This window comes from Amphiura filiformis, chromosome 17 (genome assembly GCF_039555335.1).
Source record: "Amphiura filiformis chromosome 17, Afil_fr2py, whole genome shotgun sequence".
In the NCBI taxonomy this organism is placed as follows: Eukaryota; Metazoa; Echinodermata; class Ophiuroidea; order Amphilepidida; family Amphiuridae; genus Amphiura; species Amphiura filiformis.
In genome coordinates, this window is record NC_092644.1 from 13,945,493 (window position 1) to 13,968,234 (window position 22,742).

Consider the following 22,742-nt stretch of genomic DNA (forward strand, 5'->3'; position numbering starts at 1 on the left):
TGGTAGATATAGACTCATCATACCACATCAAGCACCAGACTACATGTAGGGCAACAAGAGGGCACAAAAACAAACAAAAATTCACTCAGATTAGGTACAAAACCAGACGATACAGGACACCTTCTTTCTAGCAACCATACCCAAATGGAATAGTTTGCCAGAGAGTTGTTGAGACACAGGCGCGCGCCCAGGGGAGGGCTTTGGGGCTGCAGCCCCGGGTCTTAAAAAAAAAAAAAGAGGGAGAAAGAGAGAGAGAGAGAGAGAGAAGGGAGAAGGAGGAGAGAGAGAGGGAGGGAGAGGGAGTGAGAGTGGCATAGCCAGTGGGGGCAGGGGGCATAGTACCCCCTAAAATCAAAAGGGGAGAAAAAAGCGCCCCAAAAGTGGATCCATAGGCCTATTTCACAAATTTTGAAGGAAATTTGAACGCATTTTATAGCCACTTTTTCGTTCAAAGTTTCCGGGAATGGAGCTGAATGGAAAATATTCCTATAAATATGTAGATGCATATAATAGGCCTATGCTCCAAAATAACCAACAATAATGTAAAAATGTTGCACCAAATGCCTTCATTTAGGCTTTGATTGCGAGTTATTGATTCATATATAAAACTAAAATTTGCAGCTCAGTTGGAAATCTGTTAAAATATAATGCTCTGAAAATAACCAAAAAAAATGCACCAAATGGCTCCATTGGGGCTTTCACTTTCAAAAATTTTCTAATTCTGAGGGGGCACATCCACCCTCAGACATCCCCCTGTCGCGCAATCATGACTGCGGCGGTGACGCGCCAATGTTTAACCTTTTAACATTTTTCGTTCAGACTTCAGCCCCCCGAGGTCCCGGTTTCTGGGCACGCCCCTGAGACACCAACACTTGTCAGCTTTAAAAAAGCAATTCAGCTCCAGATAAATTAATTTTGTAGCCGCGTCCATCCACTTTATATTAGCAAGAAGTTGGTGATGTTGCCTTTATAGGTGTTGTTCTACTGTCATAAATATCCAGATCCAGATTGCAAATTACACAGGTTAGCAATCACAGACGACATACATCAGTGACACAAGTTTCTAAAGTGAGTGTTTTACTAGCAAACTTGCTAAAACATTAAAAGGAGTCTCCGGCAATCATAACATCATGCCTTATATGTTAGAAAAATAATTATCAAGCACGAATCACATGGTTTTATTTAAAACAAACTCATATTGACCATAAAAACAAATCAGTCGGCTTTCAACATGCTATATTCAAAATTCCCGCGCCGATATGGTCTAAGTGCAATGATATAATGGTTATTTGTGCTCAATTGTCGTCATCCCGGTCGTCATCCTTCATTGTGTTTACAGGACGTCAACGTCATTGCCCTAGACAATTTCGTTATTTTATTTTATTTTATTAGTTCTTATTTTGCCTGGGGAAACCCCATCAGTGCAAGCACTGTTTTTCAGGGGTGCCCAGGGGTCAAACAAAATACATCAAAATCTTTTAAAAACACATACATTAAAATTAAATATGGAATACAGATAATAAGATAGAATTGCACATGTATACAACATACTTAATAAAACACTATGTAAAAATACATTTAAATACCCATGCCAGCTGGGATTACATTAGATACACGTTACTCAAGAACTCTAGCTTCAAATTTGCACGCGATAGTTACGCATTCGATGCTAGAGAGCTTTAATTGCTTTAAGTTTTTTCACCAGAGGTTATTGATTCTACATTTTAAAATGTTGAAATTTGGATGAAAGTTATTTCGATGAGTCAAGTGTATCTTTTGAGCAAGATTTGCATATTTTGGACAGTCTAAAATTTAGCTGAATTGTCATTTTAGCAACTTTTTGATGCAATCGCCTGTCTTGATCGGCTGTGTTTACTTCTCAACTTCCATTGCTTTACACAGTGTCATGCTTCAGCGAATCCAACTAGATTTTGAATGCAATGGTCTCTAGCCTAGAATGTGAAGCTATCGGTGAGCAAATTCTTGGCTAGACTTCTAGAGCCACAATTTCGGTGCCTGGGAATTTTGAATATCGTGTGTTGAGAGACGGATGTTTTTATTCGTTTTTATGGTCACTATGAGTTTGTTTTAAATAAACCACATGATTCGTGCTTGATAATTAGTTTTCTTACATATAAAGCATAATGTTGTGATTGCCAGCATTACTCGAGAACTCTAGCTTCGAATTTGCACACAACAGTTACGCATTCGATGCTAGAGTGCGTTTATACCTGGTCTCATGTACCCATACCTAGTGTATGGGTACATGGTACAACCAGGCATTCAAACAGGCACGGAGAGAGCTGTCAAGACGTATCAAGACGCTCCAGGAAGCCCGCTCAGCCCGCCATGCTACACAAAGCCAAATTCCACCAAGCAATACTGATTATGTCTGCCCTGACTGTCAACGACACTGCCGTTCCCGCGCAGGATTGGTCAGCCACCGCAGAAAACATCGAACCCTCAACCAGCTTTGAGAGAAAGGAGATCTGTCGGATACGACGGCTCACACCATCATGGGTACATGGTACAACCAGGCATTCAAACAGGCACGGAGAGAGCTGTCAAAGAGTGTATATTGGGAGCCTCTAGCCATGAATCTCCACGTAGGCGACTCGGGTGTGATGGTCGCTTTGACGTCGACTTGGAATGACGACTCATCTTGTATCCTGCCCGAGTGACAAAGCAGCCCAGCCCACGGGACAGCACTGCTTTCCCGGAAGGAGGGGATGATAAAGGATTCCTAAAAAAGCTCATTCCACTTGTAATCTGCTCGTTCACCGTGGCGAGCTGATTATCCAATTTAGCGGTAGAGCAAGAATTAGAATCAAACGTAAACAACGTAAAGGAATAACAAATATCAATATTGCAGCATGGAATGTCCGGACCCTTCAGGACAACCCAAACAACCTTGAACGCAGAACAGCTGTAGTAGCAAAAGCACTGAAGCGTTATAACATTGATATAGCAGCGCTCTCTGAAACTCGCCTCCCAGACACTTCACAACTTGAAGAACATGGATGTGGCTATACATTCTTTTGGAGTGGCAAGCCAGCCAGTGAAGCCAGACAATCAGGAGTTGGGTTCGCCATACGGAACCAACATCTTAAACTCCTTGACAAGCTCACGGGCCTGTTTCAAAATTGTCGTAATCATGTCGGACGGAATTTGATAGCAAATATGGCTGTCATTTTTGTTCCAGAAGTACTGGACTGGTTTTATTTTACATGGGTATGGATATGGTACATAGCTATCATGCTATGGCAGTATTGTCTGAAAAATCCTTGATGGCTTCGTGTAGGACGGGAAAAAGTGACCATGTCGGACGGAATCGATAGAAATGGGGTTCCCAGGCTTTTGACATTCAAATTGATATTCTATCGAAAGTTACAACAATATCTTATAAAGTCACTGCCAAATAGTCAAAGGAACATTCATAAATTGAATTTCTCATACAATCTTTATTAAACAACCCTTGTCATGGAAACAGCAACATCAAAAAAATGGGCCATGTCGGACGGAATGCATCATGTCGGACGGAATGAAATGTTGACTTTTTTAGCAACTTCTCAAAATTTAATGTTTTTTACCTGCATTATAAAGATAAGGTCATGTACTAATGCTGTATATACTTTAAAAGTATTGACCTCTATTTATTAAAGATGTAATAATGGAAATATTGACAAATTCCATCCGACATGCTAGATTCCGTCCGACATGATAATGAATTGAAAATTGGTCCCCAACTTGCTTAATTTTGAAACTTACTTCTTAGAAATGAAGTTACAATACATTTTATGTAAGATTCATATCTATTCTTTCATAAAATAAACTTTTTCTTATGAAAACAACAAGATTTCTTAACTAGTTTGACGTTTTTTCATGGGTATACAAAAACACAAGCATGTCGGACGGATTATTTGGAAACAATTAACAAGGGCTCCTTGAGCACTTATATTTCAATTGTTTTATTTTTTTGTACTTACACAATAAATACACACCTTATTTAGTTAATCAAAATAAAAAATTAAAACCATATGTCATCAACTTAAGACTTCTTGCAATTTTAAAAATGTAAACATTGAATTTTCCGTCCGACATGCATGAATTTTCTTTTCTAAGAAGTGTTTCCTGTAAAAAACTACTCAAAATTTTATTTATTTATTCCTGTGAAGTATCCATGAATTTAATGTAGAAAATGAATCAATAGTTGTTTTAGTCAATTACCTTTAAAAATGGACAGATTAAGGGCTACATGAAAACCAGCATGTCGGACGGAATTGTTTACAAGGGCACATTTTGCATTGGCCCCATGCAGGATAATGGCATATTTCCCACTTAAAAATGACCAGTTTCATCACGTGTACTTTCCTGCAGTCTGATTGAACAAAAGTAGGATGTTCTGTACAATGTACACGATTCATGCAAATTAGCCTAGGATAAGGCTAATAAAGTGAAATGATTAGTTTCCAATCACATTTTTTTCAGTGAAATATGAGGTCATGATTTCATTATTCATTATTTTGGAAAATTTCATTATTGTCAAAACTTTTGTTTATATGGCTATTACCTAGATATTGTTGATGAAAGACCATCTCAAAACAGGTATTAATGCTAAGATCATCATTACAGACATTTTGCAACAGATTTTTAAAAATCTGAATTTGGATTTTTTTTTAAAGTGCTTACAATTTTTGTAGTCACTTGAAACATGACGAGGTAACCCTTAAATTCCATTATTTACTACATCCTCTACCTACAACTAAGGAAAAATGCTGATTATGATCAGCAGGGGATGTCAGATATTTTGAGAGTTTCAATTTTGGTTATTGCCATCTCAATTTGCAGATAATTGACTTTTTTATAAAAAATAATGAAAGTTTCAGTCAAATTGAAAAGGCGATGCGGGCGACGGGAAACTAAGAATCAACTTTCATTAGCCTAATCTGTGCAGAACAAGATGTACATGTAGCACATAATTATGTGCAGACTGCAAATACATGCTTTGCACAGGGCACTGTGGGATGAGCAGTCTTTCACATTATTTTGTGTAATTGTAAAGATACCAGTATCAGGCAAAATGAGCTTCTGATCGATGTAGATTTTAGCGAAAACTATGTTTAAAACAAACAAAAACATGCCATACCTGAGACCATAATACCCGCCTTGAGTCTCCATACACTCAGAGTGGCTATGTTGGCTATGAGTCATTTAGTCTATAGTGGCATTTATTTCTTCGACATTTACATAATAAACTGACATGCATGCACTTTATGTTTTCTTCTCTGTGTACATTGTACAATGTAGTGAGTGTGTCGGCCTACACATGTATTTGAAGCGCTAACTTGTTAGCTAAAAATTTCAAATTTCAATGTACATTGTACTTGAGGCCCTACATCAGGGCCCTTAGTTATCATGAAAAGTGTTGGGATTTAAAATTACAGACTACTAATCTATTTTCAATTACACAAAATAATGTAAAAAAGTCAGTAATTGGAATTAAAATATGAGCTTGTAAACCTTTACAGTGAACACACACACACACACAGCCAGTGTAAGCAGACATGTGTGAGCAGATTAGAAGCCAGAAAAACTGCTACATGTACACCTTGTTCTGCACAAATGACAGATTATCCTAGGCTAATTTGCATATATCGTGTACATTGTACAGAACATCCTACTTTTGTCCAATCAGACTGCAGGAAAGTACATGTGATGAAACTGGTCATTTTAAAGTGGAAAATATGCCATTATCCTGCATGGGGGCAATGCAAAATGTGCCCTTGTAAAGAATTCTGTCCGACATGTCGGACGGAATATGTCGGACGGAAAAAAATGTAGCCCTTAATTTGTCCATTTTTTTAAAGGTAATTGACTAAAACAACTATTGATTCATTTTCTACATTAAATTCATGGATACTTCACAGGAATAAATAAATACAATTTTGAGTAGTTTTTTACAGGAAAAACTTATTGGAAAATTCATGCATGTCGGACGGAAAATTTAGTGTTTACATTTCTAAAATTGCAAGAAATCTAAAGTTGATGACATATGGTTTTAATTTTTATATTTATCAACTTAGTAAGGTGTATATTTATTGTGCAAGTACAAAGAAATAAAACAATTGAATTATAAGTGCTCAAGGAGCCCCTGTTATTTGTTTCCAAAAATTCCGTCCGACATGCTTGCGTTTTTGTACACCTGTGAAAAAACGTCAAAATAATTAAGAAATTTTGTAGTTTTCACAAGAAAAATGTTATTTTATGAAAGGATAGATATGAATCTTACATAAAATGTACTGTAACTTCATTTAGAAGGAAGTTTCAAAGTTAGGCAAGTTGATGACCCAGACAGACTTGCTATCATGCGGCTGAAAGTGAATAGTGGCTTCGTTACCTTCATCAGCACTTATGCCCCAACAATGGCATACTCAGACCAGGCCAAGGAAGAATTCTATGAGGAGCTGGACCATATCATTCAATCAGTACCACGTTCTGACAAGTTGTTTCTACTTGGTGACTTCAATGCTCGTGTTGGATCAGATCATGCAGCGTGGCAGAAAGTCCTTGGTCATCATGGAGTTGGAAAGGAAAATTCAAATGGCACCCTTTTGCTGACCTTGTGTGCTGAGAAACAGTTGGTCATTACCAACACACTGTACACCCAGAAAGACAGCTTCAAGACAACTTGGCGACATCCACGCTCTGGTCACTGGCACCAAATTGACTTCATCATCATTAGGCAGAGAGACTGGCATGATGTCAAACTTACTCGTGCAGCCAAAGCATCAATGTGTCACTCGGACCATGCCCTCCTGAAAAGCAAAGTGTCCATCGGCCTCAAACTGAGCCGACAGCATCAACGTGTCCAACGAACCAAGAAATTAAATGTTACCAAGCTTGCAACCAGTGAGGCACAAGCCACTCTCAGGGACAACATTGCATCTGCCCTCAGAGACCTCGTGAGACACCGAGTACAGTGATGCAGCTAGCCACTGGGAAGAGCTCCGCACGAAGATCTATCAGGCATCAGCTGACTCCCTGGGTTATGTAAAGAAGAAGCATAAAGACTGGTTTGATGAAAAGGATGTCTCGGTGGACGCGCTGCTTGATGAACTGCACTCTCTTCACATCGAGTATGCCAACAACAAAGACTCTCAGGCAAGGAAAGATCGCTACAACCATGTGAAGCAAAAGGCTCAAGCGGCTACGTGAGATGAAGGACAACTGGTGGCGTGACAGGACACAGGAATTACAGGAAGCTGCTGACACAAAGAATATCAAGAAATTCTTTAGCGAGCTCAAGGCGGTCTATGGACCTTCTTCCAGAGGAACCAGCCCACTACTTGACCTTGATGGACATACTGTGATCAAGGAACCGTCACTCATCACAGAGAGATGGGCTCAGCACTTCAACCAGCTGCTCAACCGCCAGTCAACAATCTCTGAGGAGGCAATTGCAGAAATACCACAAAGCCCAGTAATTGAAGAGCTCGACCAACCACCTACTGTTGAAGAAACAGTAAAGGCGATCAAACAGCTTTCTAGTGGCAAAGCTCCAGGCGAGGATGGCATTCCCCCAGAAGTTTACAAATTTGGTGGAGATAAGCTTGTGTCTGAGCTAACGCGGCTCTTCAAAGAACTCTGGGCAGAAGGTGAGGTTCCACAGGATTTCAAGGATGCTCTGATAATACACCTCTACAAGAACAAAGGGGATAGACGCATTTGTGACAACCATCGTGGTATATCGCTGTTAAGCATTGCTGGTAAGATCTTCGCCAGAGTGATCATCAATCGCCTTACTACCCATCTTGATAGCACCTTTCCAGAGAGTCAATGTGGCTTTAGAGCTGGCAGAGGCACAACAGACATGCTATTTGCAGCTAGACAAGTCCAGGAGAAATGCAGGGAACACAATCTAGACCTGTATATGGTGTTTGTTGATCTCACCAAAGCCTTCGACTCTGTCAGTCGTGAAGGCCTGTGGAGGTTACTACTGAAGATAGGATGCCCACCAAGAGTAGTTAAGATAATCTGCTCATTTCATGATGGCATGATGGCCCGCATATCTGACCTAGGGACAACATCGGAAGCATTTCCAGTGTCAAATGGTACCAAGCAGGGATGTGTTATGGCCCCTTTATTGTTTAGCATCATCTTCTCTGCAATGCTTCAAAATGCCTTCAAGGACTGTAACGAAGGAGTCATGATCAGGTTTAGAAGCGATGGTGGAATCTTCAACCTTCAACGCCTGAAAGCCAAGACAAAGGTGTCTCTATCACTTCTGCGTGAGCTACTATTTGCTGATGATTGCGCCTGATTGCCTATACCGAAGAGAATCTACAGAGCATTCTCAACGACTTTGCTGGAGCAGCCACACGCTATGGTCTTACCATAAGCATTAAGAAAACAGAAGTCATGTTCCAGCCAAAGCCAGGCAGCCCACCTATAGACCCAGTCGTCAAGATCGGCGACGATCAACTGAAGGTTGTGCAGAAGTTCTGCTATCTAGGTGGCTTCCTCTCACAGAATGCATGCATTGATGACGAGATCACTTCACGAATTAGCAAAGCAAGTGCCAGTTTCGGACGGTTGCAGCACAGACTCTGGTCTGATCATGGCATCCGACTCAGTACTAAGCTCGGTGTGTATAGAACAGTTGTGCTATCCACCCTCCTTTATGGAAGTGTCTCTTGGACCTGGTATCGCCGGCATGTGAGAAAACTTGACCAATTCCATCTAAGGTGCCTTCGTAAAATCTGTGGTATCTCATGGAAGGACAAAGTACCAAACACCTCAGTACTTGAACGCTGTGAATCGGAAGGTATCGAGGCAATCCTCATCAAAGGCCAACTCCAGTGGGCTGGACATCTTGTTCGCATGGATGATAGCAGAATACCAAAGGCCCTGTTTTATGGCGAGCTAGTCAATGGTCAGCGCTCACGAGGAGGTCAACACAAGAGATTCAAGGATGTCCTTAAATCCAGTCTGAAAGCTTGTGACATACCTACTGCATCTTGGGAGAGTCAGGCTCTCACCCGTCCCAGAGTGGCGATCCGCTTGTCGTGCTGGTGTTAGCAAATTCGAGCAGCGACGTATCAAGACGCCTCCAGGAAGCCCGCCAGCCCGCCATGCTACACAAAGCCAAATTCCACCAAGCAATACTGATTATGTCTGCCCTGACTGTCAACGACACTGCCGCTCCTCACAGCAGGGATTGGTCAGCCACCGCAGAAAACATCGAACCCTCAACCAGCTTTGAGAGAAAGGAGATCTGTCGGATACGACGGCTCACACCATCATGGGTACATGGTACAACCAGGCATTCAAACAGGCACGGAGAGAGCTGTCAAAGAGTGTATATTTCAAAACGTGATAACTGCACCAGTTATACAAATTCCCACACACATACCACTTTCAAAATGCACTCAAAGTCCTTATTCCATATCTGAAAAATATGATCCCCAATTTGTACTTACTTTATTGATAAAAGTCTAAATATCCACATGACAAATTCAGCTGTACATGTCCATTGTATATGTTCACAACATGACCCAAAATCATAACCTTTCAGACCTTAGACACATGCACAAGGCCTGCCATGTGTAGTCAATAGCCCAATTCATGCTGAACAAGAGACTGGTTGAGAGTCCACATGTTCATTCACCTGCACATGGTCAGCACATGCTTCAACTGCTGATGTGTCATATTTAGTGATGTCATGATATCAACCTCATAGTCACAGTCTCTGTTCTGTGGGGTATTGGTAGAATAACACATGTCTTTATGAAAGGCCAAAAGTTAGGGATTGTTTTGTCAGACATTTTGAGAGGCAAGAGAGCCAGATTTGATCAACACCATTTGAAGCATGGTGTAGCTTACAAGCAGGACACATAATTTCAGGATTATTGACTACAAATTTGGACCAATAAATTTCCAGAGACATAATACAACCAAGGAAGCTTACTTCAAAGATGTTTAGGGCAACAGTGACAGGGTAAGTGAAATAGTTAGGGAAGAATACCTTGGTGTACATTTGAAATGTAATTCTGGTCTTTGTACATGGACTTCATGTCTCCCTATTCCACACATATAGAGTGCGTTGGTATCGATTTTTGGGCGGACCGCGGTGCAATTTTTTGCACCGGAGGTTATTTATTCTGTTAATTTTGAGAATTGGATGAATATTTCGATGAGTCAACTGTAGGCCCCCTATCTTTTGAGCAAGATTTGCCTATGTTGGACAGTCTAAAATTTTGCTGAAGTGTAATTTTAGCAACATTTTTGCTGCAATCGCCTGTCGTGATCGGCTGTGTTTACTTCTGAACTTCCATTGCTTTACACGGTGTCATGCTTCAGCGAATCCGACTAGATTTTGAATGCAATGGTCTCTAGCCTAGAATGTGAAGCTATCGGTGAGCAAATTCTTGGCTAGACTTCTCGAGCAATGCCAGCAGAGCAGGCTAAATTAGCATGATTAGGGCACCATCTTGGCACTTGCTACAAATCCCTTGCTACAACTTGAGTCAAGTCCTCAACTGGGTTTATATACACACATGCTTACAAAATACATCTATCAAAACAATTACCTGACGATATTGCTGTAATTTATAACTGACAAAGAAAAAGAGAGAGATGACCAGAACGTACACAGCATGAAATGAAAATCAAATCTTATGAAATAAACAATAGCTATACACAGCCCGTCACCATTTATGCCCTCTTGTGACATTTAATACTGATGGCATTTAGAAGTTGAAGCAAATATTGTAATCTAATGACTACCGATAATCATGGATGGGGGGGGGGCACAAGTGACATCATGAGGTTATTCTTTTCCCTTAAAAAAACTTTGATCCCTGTTTTTGTTTTATGCAAATTAACATTGATTCCCGGAAAAATTAACATTTTTCCTTAGTATTAATTTCCCCCATTTTCCATTTCCCCCTTTTTTCTTTTTGAGATAGTTGCTTTATGGTGTTATGGCAGGAATTAAATGGTAAAAAATGCATTTTTCTCATTTTCTGCAACAAGAAAACAAGACTTTCAGTTGCATTTTACTTTTTATTTGATTAAAATACGACCTTCCATTCAAAAGTTATAAGTTATCAAACATTTGCTAGTGACGACAATTTTGATTTGTAAATTGTTTTCCCATAGAGAATGTGTCAGTGTATTCAATTTCTTATGTATTCTATTGTTTTTGTGCCGCGATGTTGCCCCAATTTATTAATTATGTCCAATTATCAAAACCAAACCTGTACTATAAACACATATTTTTGACAGACAATGGGGTATTGTACCACAGAGCGTTGCTCTGACTCACAAAGACTAATTTTGGATATAGGCTACAAATCATGATCACTACCCCGTCACTACCATTCACAAGATGCTGTGAACTACCAAATCGTAACAGCTTAAAATAGCTGCTAACCTTAAGATATTTGGAAAAAAATGTGGTCAAAATCATCAAAGACTTTTCAAAGTTCAATTTTAACCCCAATTTCTTTTCAATGTTGGTATAATATTTTCCCGTGATATTTTTACAAAAAGCTTTCGGACCTCGGGTATAGTAGGGGCCTATATACATTACTTTATTATAAAAATGTGAAGATGAAGTAAGGTTTTCAGAACATAATCCTATCTCATAGTGTTTGTGATGATTTGATTTGATTTGATTTGATTTGATTTGATTTGATTTGATTTGATTTGATTTGATTCAGCATGTTGAAAATGGATAGGCCTATACATTACAAACATTATGTATTGCACATATTTTTTTACACATACACATATGTTTTACAAATTTTTACAGGGCCTATACATAATCCATAACACAATCCATAGCCCTTTAAGCTTAAAAAAACTTATTTCCAAAGGGGTCCTTATAGTACAGAAAAAAAAGGTTAACTTCGGACTGGTAAAAAACACCAAAATAGAATAAACAAAAACAAAACCCTCTACAGACCCTATCCAATAACCGGAATGATTGAAATGGCAGTCATGACAGTTCTAAGTGCCAGAGGGACAGGTCTCCAGTTCGATTCCACAACTCATTATATCGATCACCTGTTTTTCAACTTTTTATTGTATTACTGTGAATTACCCTGCGGAGGACAGTTTTGGTTTTTTTCGATAGGGTTTATGCTCCCTAACTTTAGGTAAAAAGGGCGAACCCCTTTGGTGGACCCAGAGTCTGGTGGACCCAAGTAACTGCCTAAAAGGAGTCAAAATTGAAAAGAAATGGGGTTTCAAATTGAACTTTGTAATTTTGAAAAGTATAAATTACGTTGGGTCTAAGGGTGTGCTATAACGCTTTTCTTTAATGACTTTAACCACATTTTTCAAATATCTTTAAAAAAACCAATAATCTTAAGCTATAATTGAACAGACAGTAGTGTCCTGAAAATGCTCATCATGCATTACATTTAGAATAAAAAACAATATCTAAATTACTGACTCGAAAATACTAGGAACCGTTAATTTATTCATTCATTCGTTCGCGTATTATGTACACTTTTTTCTACACATATTTTTTTTTTGGGGGGGGGGTTAGGGGATGGCGATTTTGTGACAAGTGGACCTTCTTCCCAAAATTTGGACTTTTTTTTACCTAAAAAGCATCAAAACCCTGAATTTTTATGCTCGATACGCTTGGAAATTGGGATTTTGGCCGTTGGGGGATTTTTTAATACTTTTGCAAGCTGGATATAGGCCCTACTTTTTGCTTACGGGCTTGATTACTTACTAGCTCTTACTTATTTACCTATCAAACTAGGTTACGGATTAATTTATTTAGCTCTCACTCGGGATATTTTTATTTTTTATATATCTATTTTTTTTTGTTCAACTAGGCCTATTCCGGGCCTATTCTAACGGATTTAATCGTGATGTTGATGGTTATGTTTCTGTTCTGTTTTGTTTTTCAGCAACTTCATAAAATTAGTGATTTTAAGTTTACAAAGTGAATCTAGGTCTAGCCCTAGGCTATGCTGTCTTTTAGAAGTAGGGCCTAGCCGTTAATCATGCGATTGGCACTCCTGCATAATTAAATCAGAATGACACCCGAAATTCTAAACCCAATCTCCAGGCCAAACTTAAATCCTAGCCCTACGCCCGCGCCGCGCTGCAAATACATTGATCAGCTCATTTACACAGGTGCATTACACCTGCACTGCCGCATACCATTATCTGCCGGTGCACCAAAGTGAAAGTTTAGATTCGTATTATTACGCACGCCTAAAAAATAGTGCCCCGAGTAAAACTTAGAAATTATTGTTGATGAGGGCTGAATTAAAAGCTATTCTTACCAATTCAATATCTATTGCTAACATCGCAACAATTGTAACATGATATATTTTACTAAAAATTTTTGGTTTTGTTGGTTTTTTGTATTTTGTAAAATTCTGTTCAGGTATAAAACATTCCGCGCAGACGATGCGAAACCATTTACAAAGTTTGCGTTTCAGAAATCGGCTGCTTGGTAAAACGTATCTCGTGTTTAATCATCTTCTGGTCTAAAATTATGTCGAACACTGTTCTATCAAGAACATATTAAGGAACTTTATAGGCTGGACAATGCCCATGTTTCGATGTGGTACAAAAGGTAGGCCTAAGTGTTTCTCGTTTATCGTTCTGAATTTTTTTCGAGGTTTTAATAATGCCCAATGAGATTTAAAGACTAGGCCTACCCGAGAGACCGAGGGCACATCGCTTGGGTGAAATGCATTTGATTATATAGTAATTATGTCCTGGTGACTTAATTAATTTAACTAGTAGGCCTATGTAGGTCTAATTAAACTATTTAGACCTATTTTTTAATAGACAGGCCTAGGCCTAATAAGATTGAAATTAGCATTAGGCCATTCGTATTTTTTGCCAGCCGTATTAAGAACTGGGATTTAAGTTTCAACAATTTTGAAATGTTCAATTTACTAAATACTCGGTATGCGTACCCCACTGCTCTAGTAAAAAAAGGTTTAACAATTCCTTAATTGAAGCCGACCGCTAAACTACAGCAGTAGCTCGTGCTACATGCAGATTATTTAAACAGTTACCCAGGGCTGTCAACTTTTTGGAATTGCTTGGCGTGAGACAGAGGCGTACCAGGATTTGCCGACTCCAATGTTCATTTTGTACCATGATTATTTGAGCCACGGTGCTCGAGAATGTGAAAAGCGGTGGGGGGGGTAGGAGCAACAAATTATTCATGACAATGCGTGAGATTTTACTCATTTATCAGCTTTTTGCGTGAGATTTACTACCTAGGCGTAAGATTATACTACCTTGGCGTGAGACCGTGAGAAAGTGACCCAATGCGTGAGACTCACATGGTTACAGTTAACATAGGCCTATCTGACTGGAGGGCCGTCAATACATTTTGAAAAGTTGAAGGGGCCAGTGGCGGTCTATGAGTCAGAGGGGACCCAACTTTAGCAAAAAATGGCTGTGAAGCTGCCATATCGCATCATATACGGCGCAAGTAGGCCGACAGGGGGTGAGGGGTGATGTCCCCCTCAGACATGTCAGAAGTGAAGGCCCAATTGAAGCCATTATTTGGTGGACCATTATAATTTTTATTATTAGTATATACTAAACAAGCGAAAATGGGCACTTGTTAAATCATATGCATGGGGATGTTCCTGCATGGGGGGCACTCACTTAAATGGGTGACGGGGATCATGCGCCACATGACCCCCATTTTCAACTCCCTCTCACCCAATGACCTCCTTTTTTGTTCTACTGAGCTTCCGGGGAAGCACTCACTAAAATGGGTGACGGGGATGTGCGGCCACAGTGACCCCAATTTTTCAACTCCCTCTCACCCAATGGCACCCTTTTTTGTTTTACTGAGCTTCCTCTCACTACCCAATGACCCCCTTTTTTGTTTTCCTGTCGCCAATCTGCATGTTTTCCCCAGATTCACCGAGACAGCGGGATGGATGAAGTAAATGAATAGCGCATTAACCGGTCCAGGTAAACACCTTGATTTTCAGTGGACCTAAATTAGTTGCAAATTGGCACGATATTAAAACACAATATTGCTTTACTTTTTTATGCTGGGGGGGGGGGGTTACAATAGTGTAAAATTGACCATTTTATCGCGTGCCGGGCCAAAATAAATGCCCCCACCGAGATTTGTGTATGCCTAATAATATATTCATGGTCATTTTGTTTTCTATTTCAGCTACTATTTTCAATATTATTACAATACCAGCCTGGCATAAGACCCCATCGGCAGTGGCTACCGGCAGCATCGGGGAAAGATGTAAGGTAAGGTACATGCAAACCCTGCGACCCACCCACCCACCCACCCACCCCTTAAATAAAAAGTCCACTTTTCATGGGAAACTTTACCCAAGTCTAATTATAAAGGGAAAAAAGGACCATCTTGAGTTTAACCGTTCAAACTATAGGCCTAATAGCCTGAAAAGTAAATTTTTGGAAGGGTTTTTAAAAGGTTAAGTCAATTTTTTTTGCATTTGTCTACAAGCGAATTCATTTATAGCAATAAGGACTTTTTATAAGGTTCACATTATGGACCCCAATTCAGTTCAGATTTTTTGCACTGCACATAATATCACATCTTCACATGAATAGGCCTACAATTTATTCGCTTGCACTTTTTTTAACAGTTTAACTCGTTGGGTTTAACATGAAAGAGCGGCCCTTGTTAATTTGTCTTGATTGAATATGAATTGAATTTAAATGAATGATTTTAATTTCAATGCATTGGAATTGAATTGAAATAAAAATTATTTGGCTTGGGCATGAATTCAATGGGATTGGATTGGATTGGAATTGAAATAATTTTGAGTATAATAATTCAATATTGAATTTGAATTGAAATGAATTTTTGGGATTTTCATTTCAATGCATTGGAATTTAAATGGAATAAAAAGAATTTGCTTGGGCATGGAATTGAATTGGATTGGAATTGAAAATAATTGTGAGCAATAAAGAATTGGATTGGATTGGAATTGAAATCAATTTTCTGGAGTGAAAGAACATCAAACTTCACGCGTTACAGCATTCTGCTTGAGCGACTGATGGTGGTGGTGATGTAAAACAAAACGTGATAATGTGTGTTGTATCCGTAGATTGCAGGGCGAAGTCCACGCGCAATCTGTCCAGTATGAAACAATCATATGTTGGTGAGTTTCTTCTTCATTATTCTACATAGATGTGTTCGGCAGTTCGGTAAAGATGCAATAGGGTATATGTGTAGGCCTATTAGGCCTACTTTTAGTTGACATGATGCAGTCATGTCTGCAGTAGAATTCATCTCGACCTTTGCAGGACTTAACCCCATTAAAAGCTATTAAACCAAGATAACACTCATTGAAACAGCTCAACTGATTAAATCGGATCTTCTCTGGTTGTGCACAAGTGACTGTTTTCATGTGCGATATCGCAATAAAGCTGGTATTCATAGCTTCAGTTGAGTAACCGATTATAAAGGAAACGAAAGGAAACAATGTTATGTGTGGCTTTGTTCACGAAATCAGACAATGTCGTGCTTTTTGTAAACCAGCATTCTTGAAAATGAGCAACATAATGATTTTTGACTTAACACGGTTTGGAAATAATTTCTTCATATTTTTGGTGTTATCTGTCGTTTACATGTCCTTCCTAAAACACAAAAGTACGACCTCTCCAAACACCTAAATTAGCTAAAAATTTAGGACATGTTACAAAACTATATTGTCTAGAATTTTAGAAGAGTACTTTTAATATTGGCCGGTTATTTTTCACACAGCGACGTTAACTAGGCAATGTACTATTACCTATAACATTAACTAAAACACCAAAGTACGAATATTTCCAAACATCTAAATTAGCTAAAAATTTAGGACATGTTAAAAAACTATATTTTCTAGAACTTTAGAAGAGTACTTTTAATATTGGCCGGTTATTTTTCACACAGCGACGTTAACTAGTCATATCCCCATACTGTTAACGTAGGGCTATTTGTAAAGGTCACGCGTCAATGGGAAAGAGCACTGTGTATTGTGTATAGGAAAACGGACAGTAACTGCAGTATGATCTGTTTTTCTGGTATAAAGGTGCAAGCTATTTAAGGTACATGTATAATTAATCAATAGTCAACAGGCCTATACTTGTAGGTCTAGGCCTTCAAATTTGTGGCATATTGGCCTATAAAGCTTGAGTTTTATTTTCCAGACAGTATTTGGTGCTCGCACCCCGGGGGGGGGGGGTCCCTCCCATTGTGGCCTGTACACCATCCGCGATAATCAACTTTTGAAAAGCACCCTAAACAAGGATTGAACCCTTGGCTAAAACGACACCCTAAACAGGGATTTCATTCCTAACATCAAATTTCATACCCTAAATTTCATTTCCGCGTATTTAGAAATTGCAATTCTGCTACCCTTTTTTTCAATTTTTCATGTTTTTGACACCCTAAACGCGATACGCGCGTATCGTGCCTACCCACGAAAAACGACCCTTTTTACGCGTTTTCATTATCGCGGATGGTGTACAGGCCACAATGGGAGTGACCCCCCCAGGGGCTCGCACGTATTATAATGAAATGGTTAAAGTATGCATGGTATGTGGCATGCATGTGAATGCTTGATATCATGTCAGAATTAATCTTTTCTAGATTTATATTAATCTTACCAAGTTATAATAATACCCATATGTTTCTCCTCTATATCGGTGTTATATGCTTGATTAAAGCTATCTACTGCTGACATCGGCCTTGATGAAGTAGGTTTCATTTGATAACTCAATCAATCCGATATCAATGTTAGAGAACTATTTGATTGATAACCTACTGCTGACATCGGCCTAGATGAAGCAGGTTTCATTTGATAAATCAGCTAAGCTAATATCGGTGTTAAAGAACTATACTTGAATAATTATAAGTAAGTTATCTACTGCTGATATCGACCTTGATGAAGTAGGTTTCATTAATTGATAAATCAGCTAAGAACTATTTGAGTGAATATATTTAAGCAATATATCTACTGCTGATAACCTATTTGTTTTTTGTTAATTTGTTAAACTGATCATAAGTACATGAAGCTATCTACCTCTGATATAGTTTACATTTGATAAATCAGCTAAGCTGATATCGAAGATGACGGACTTTAGTCGCGTGGGACCCCTAATTTTGGTAGAACATTACATATGAACAAACATTTTTTATTTAGTAAGCTGCTACGAAACAATAGGTTTCATTTGATAAATCAGCTAAGTTCTTATATGCTTGCTGCTGATGAAGTGGATTTCATTTGATAAATCAGCTAAGCTGATATCGGTGTTAAAAAACTATTTGAGTGAATACTGCTGATACCCTACTTGTTTGTGTTAATTTGTCAAACTAATACTAAGTTAGTGATCTGCTGCTGATATCGGTGTTGATGAAATAGTTTTCATTTGACAAATTAGCTAAGATAATATCGAAGATAATGAACTATTTGACTGATATAAGTAAGCTTACTGCTGATATCGCCGTTGATGAAGTAGGTTTCGTTTGGTAAATCGGCTGATATAGAAGATAAAGAACTATTTGATTATAAGTAAGTTATCTACAGCTGATATCGGCCTTAAAGAAGTAGGTTTCATTTATCGATGATGAAGAATTATTTGATTGATTATAAGTGAGCTGTTATAGGCCTATTTTAATGATTATAAGTACTGCTGATATCGGCGTTGATGAAATAATTGTCATTTAATACAGCTAAACCGATATCGAAGATGAAGGGCTAGCTATTTGGTTGATTATAAGTAAGTTGTTATCTGCTGATACAGCCGTTGGTGAAGTGGATTTTATTTGATATCGGTGTTGAAGAACTATTTGTGTGAATATATGTAAGCTGTATATCTACCGCTGATAACCTATCTTTGTTTTTTGTTAATTTGTTACACTGATGATAAGTAAACTATCTACCTCTGATATCGGCGTTAATGAAGTAGTTTTCATTTCAACTGATATCGAAGATGAACAACTTTAGTCCCGTGTCTTATAGTGGGACCCCTAATTTTGGGAGAATATTATACATATGAACAAACTTATTTTATGGATTTAGTAAACTGCTACAAAAAATTAACAGGTTTCATTTGATAAATCAGCTAAGCTGATATCGAGGATGAAGAACTAAATACAAGTACGTTGTTATGGTATATGCCTACTGCTGATGAAGTGGATTTCAGCTAAGCTGATATATCGGTGTTAAAGAACTATTTGTTTGAGTGAATACTGCTGATATCCTATATACTTGTTTTTTGTTAATTTGTTAAACTAATAGTAAAGTGATCTGCTGCTGATATCGGCGTTGATGAAGTAGTTTGACAAATTGGCTAAGATAATACCGTATTGAAGATAAAGAACTATTTGACTGATAAAAGTAAGTTTACTGCTGATATCGGCGTTAATAAAGTAGGTTTCGTTTGACAAAATCGGCTGATATCGAAGATAAAGAACTATTTGATTGATTATAAGTAAGCTATCTACAGCTGATATCGGCCTTGAAGAAGTACGTTTCCATTTACAAATTAGCTAAGATAATATTGAGGATAAAGAACTATTTGACTGATATAAGTAAGTTTACTGCTGATATCGGCGTTGATGAAGTATGTTTCATTTATCGATGATGAAGAACTATTTAAGTAAGCTGTTATAGGCCTATTTTAATGATTATAAGTAAGCTATAACTACTGCTGATATCGGCGTTGATGAAATAATTGTCATTTGACAAATTAGCTAAGCTGATATCAAAGATGAAGAGCTTTTTGATTATAAGTATAGTTGTTATATGCATACTGCTGATATAGGCGTTGATGAAGTGGATTTCGCTTGATAAATCAGCAAAGATCATGATATCGGTGTTGAAGAACTATTTGGGTGAATAATATGTAAGCTCGTATATATCTACTGCTGATTGTTTTTGTCAATTTGTTAAACAGATAATAAGCAGCAAGCTATTCACTGCTGATGTTGGCGTTGATGAAGTACATTTGATAAGCTAAGCTGATATCGGTGTTGAAAAACTATTTGAGTGAATATGTAAGCTATATTTCTACTCTAACTGCTAAAGCTATCTACTGCTGATATCGGCATTGATGAAGTAGGGCCTAGTTGTCATTTGATAAATTAGCTAAGTTGATATCTAAGATGAAGAGCTATTTGACTATAAGTAAGTTGGTATATGCATACTACTGATATAGGCGTTGACGGTGGGTTTCACCCTATTTGTTTTTTGTTAATTTGTTAAACAGATAATAAGTAGGCCTAAGCTATTGGCGTTGATGAAGTAGATTTAATAAATAAGCTAAGCTGATATCGGTATTGAAAAACTATTTTGAGTGAATATGCAAACTATATTTCTACTGCTGATATTTGTGTTAAATAAAGCACCGGGTAGGTTTAAATACATTAGAAAAAATAGCAAACTGATATCAATGTTGAAGAGCTTTATCTAGGTTTATTTTGATAAATTAGCTATCTACCGCTGATATTGCTATTGTTGATTAAGTAGATGTATATATTAGATAAATTGGGAAAGCTGATATCAATGTTGAAGAGCTATCAATGGTGAAGAGTTCTTGAGTTAAGGCCAATAATGCAACAAAACGAGGCTTTTTTCCCCTTCTCAGAAGTATCACGCACATAAGCAGAAATTACACCACTTATATCCAACCTTGGGGTCTCCTTTCACCATTCTTCTTGTGTGTCAGCTTTATTATTTTGTTTAAATATTTGCGTATACAACCACCACTATTATAATTCATGATCCCTTCCGAACCGACATGCTTGACGCACTTATTTCACCACGCGTGAACATTTTACAAAACCACTCTTGACACATTTAGACGTCTTGGCTTCTGCTCTTGTTCGGCCAGTACAGCCCAATCCATCTTTACGCAAATTCTGCTCTTAAGCGTTGCATAGGGGTGAGACGGTTCGAGTGCTGGTGTCTGACATGAGAATGTGCGGCTGAGAAAATATTTACAAACATTGCAATCATGAACACAGGTTTGATGTCCGAAGTCGTCATCAAACAATTAGGGTTGACATGAGAGGGTCCAGTCGCAAACAAGCTGCATGAGTCCACATGATCTCATTTCTGCTGTTTCGTGGCTGTGTTCCGTTGACAAGATCAGCGGACGTATCTTGTGCATTAGATCCAACATAAAAATAACATCAACAAAGCATGTCCTTTAAAAGTGTGTAACTAGATCAGCTACTTCATCTTGCATTTTTCCTCATAAAAACTGAGATTTTGGTAGGCCATTTATTTTTCAATAATCACGCCAGTAAAATTTATCGCCTGAGAAATGCTTCGTTTAGACGGTGTGAAGAAAATCTCGTGTAAAAAGTGAGGGATTGCTACCCTTTCGGGCATTGATATACGCAGTATACATTATAATCAATCAAATTAGCTCAAATTAACACCGATATCAGCTCGGTATCAGCTTAGCTGATTTATCAAATGAAATCAAACCTACTTCATCAAGGCCGATATCAGCTGTAGATTGTTTACTTAACACCATCAGCTTAGATGATCTCAAATGAAAAATACTTCGTCAACACCTATCAGCAGTAGAAAATATATTATAATCAGCCCAATTGGTCTTGAACATCGATATCAGCTTAGCTGATTTATCATATAAAAACTACTTCATCAATGCCAATATTAGCAGTTTTTATAACCAACCAAATTGGTCTTGAACACCGATATTGACAGACCTTTTGCTAAAAAAACTATTGAAATGGTTGAGCAATACCGTAAAACCCCGTCTACAAGGATATACCTAAGAAACGCCCTCAATAAAATTGGTTGCTTGTTGTATTTGGAGTTTGAGCAAATATATACTGGCACTGGGTGGCTATGCATTCCATCTAAGTATGTTGTAACACCAATCAATTGTATTGACATAATAACGACTGTTTCGTATATCAGGATCGTATAGCTCAATTGATAGAGCGTCAGACTTTGGAACTGAAGACATGCTGAAGAGAGCATGGTCCGGGCACCGGTTCCGTTTTTTTATTTTTTTTTTATTCTAACTTGTCGACATGTTCTTTTTATCTTTCTTCAAATCTACCTTTCTACTTTTAATTTTAGGTGCGTTTTTTTTTATTTATTTTTTTTTAGTGTTTTTTTTATAGTTTTTTTTAGTAATTTTGTGGTTTTATAGAAACTAGTAAAAGCATTTATTCTAAATAATAGCGAAACCCACGGTTAGACAGATGTGTTGTAACTACTTGTCTGTCCTCGTCTTTGCAATAAAACCTATGTTGCACCTTTGTGCCATCCCAATTCTTGAGGTAGGGTGCGTTTTTGGCTTAAGCACGATTTTGTTTCTACTTGAAATGAAATGAAAATAAATATTGTTCTGTTGCCACAATTGCAGTTTTTTCAATAAAAAAAAATAGATGAGGAATAATAATTATTCCATATTTGAATCTATTGTCCCATCAAGAATAGACTGTCTTCAAAAACTTCAATCAATTATCTGACAAAGGAAACTATTCTGGTCATTCAATTTTGTTTCGCTTGCACCTGTTATATCACAGGCGTTGGTAGAGAAGGCACACTTCTCTTGTCTTCACCGAAGTAGTGATGTAAACACTAACATGATTAATTACCATAGCTAGCAATGGACATACACTATTTTTTGTTCCACTTGAACCCATACTATAGGCTATTCGCTGTCGATGTGACGTAATTAATCGGATTAACTACCATAGCAATTGATGAATACAATTT

The 22,742-nt window shown here is 38.1% G+C and overlaps 2 protein-coding genes across 2 annotated transcripts in view; one reads left to right on the forward strand and one right to left on the reverse strand.

Annotated features, from left to right (window-relative positions):
• LOC140137356 (cryptochrome-1-like) overlaps positions 1-10,667 on the reverse strand; it is an 81,458-nt gene extending 70,791 nt beyond the window's left edge. The window contains exon 1 of the mRNA XM_072158995.1: positions 10,590-10,667. The gene's annotated coding sequence lies outside the window, so the exon portion shown is untranslated. The remainder of the gene's footprint in view (positions 1-10,589) is intronic.
• Positions 6,366-6,983, forward strand: LOC140136989 (craniofacial development protein 2-like). Its single transcript, XM_072158651.1, has one exon. It carries the CDS (start codon positions 6,366-6,368, stop codon positions 6,981-6,983), a length of 618 nt encoding a protein of 205 aa, XP_072014752.1.
• Positions 10,668-22,742: the final 12,075 nt, after the last annotated feature.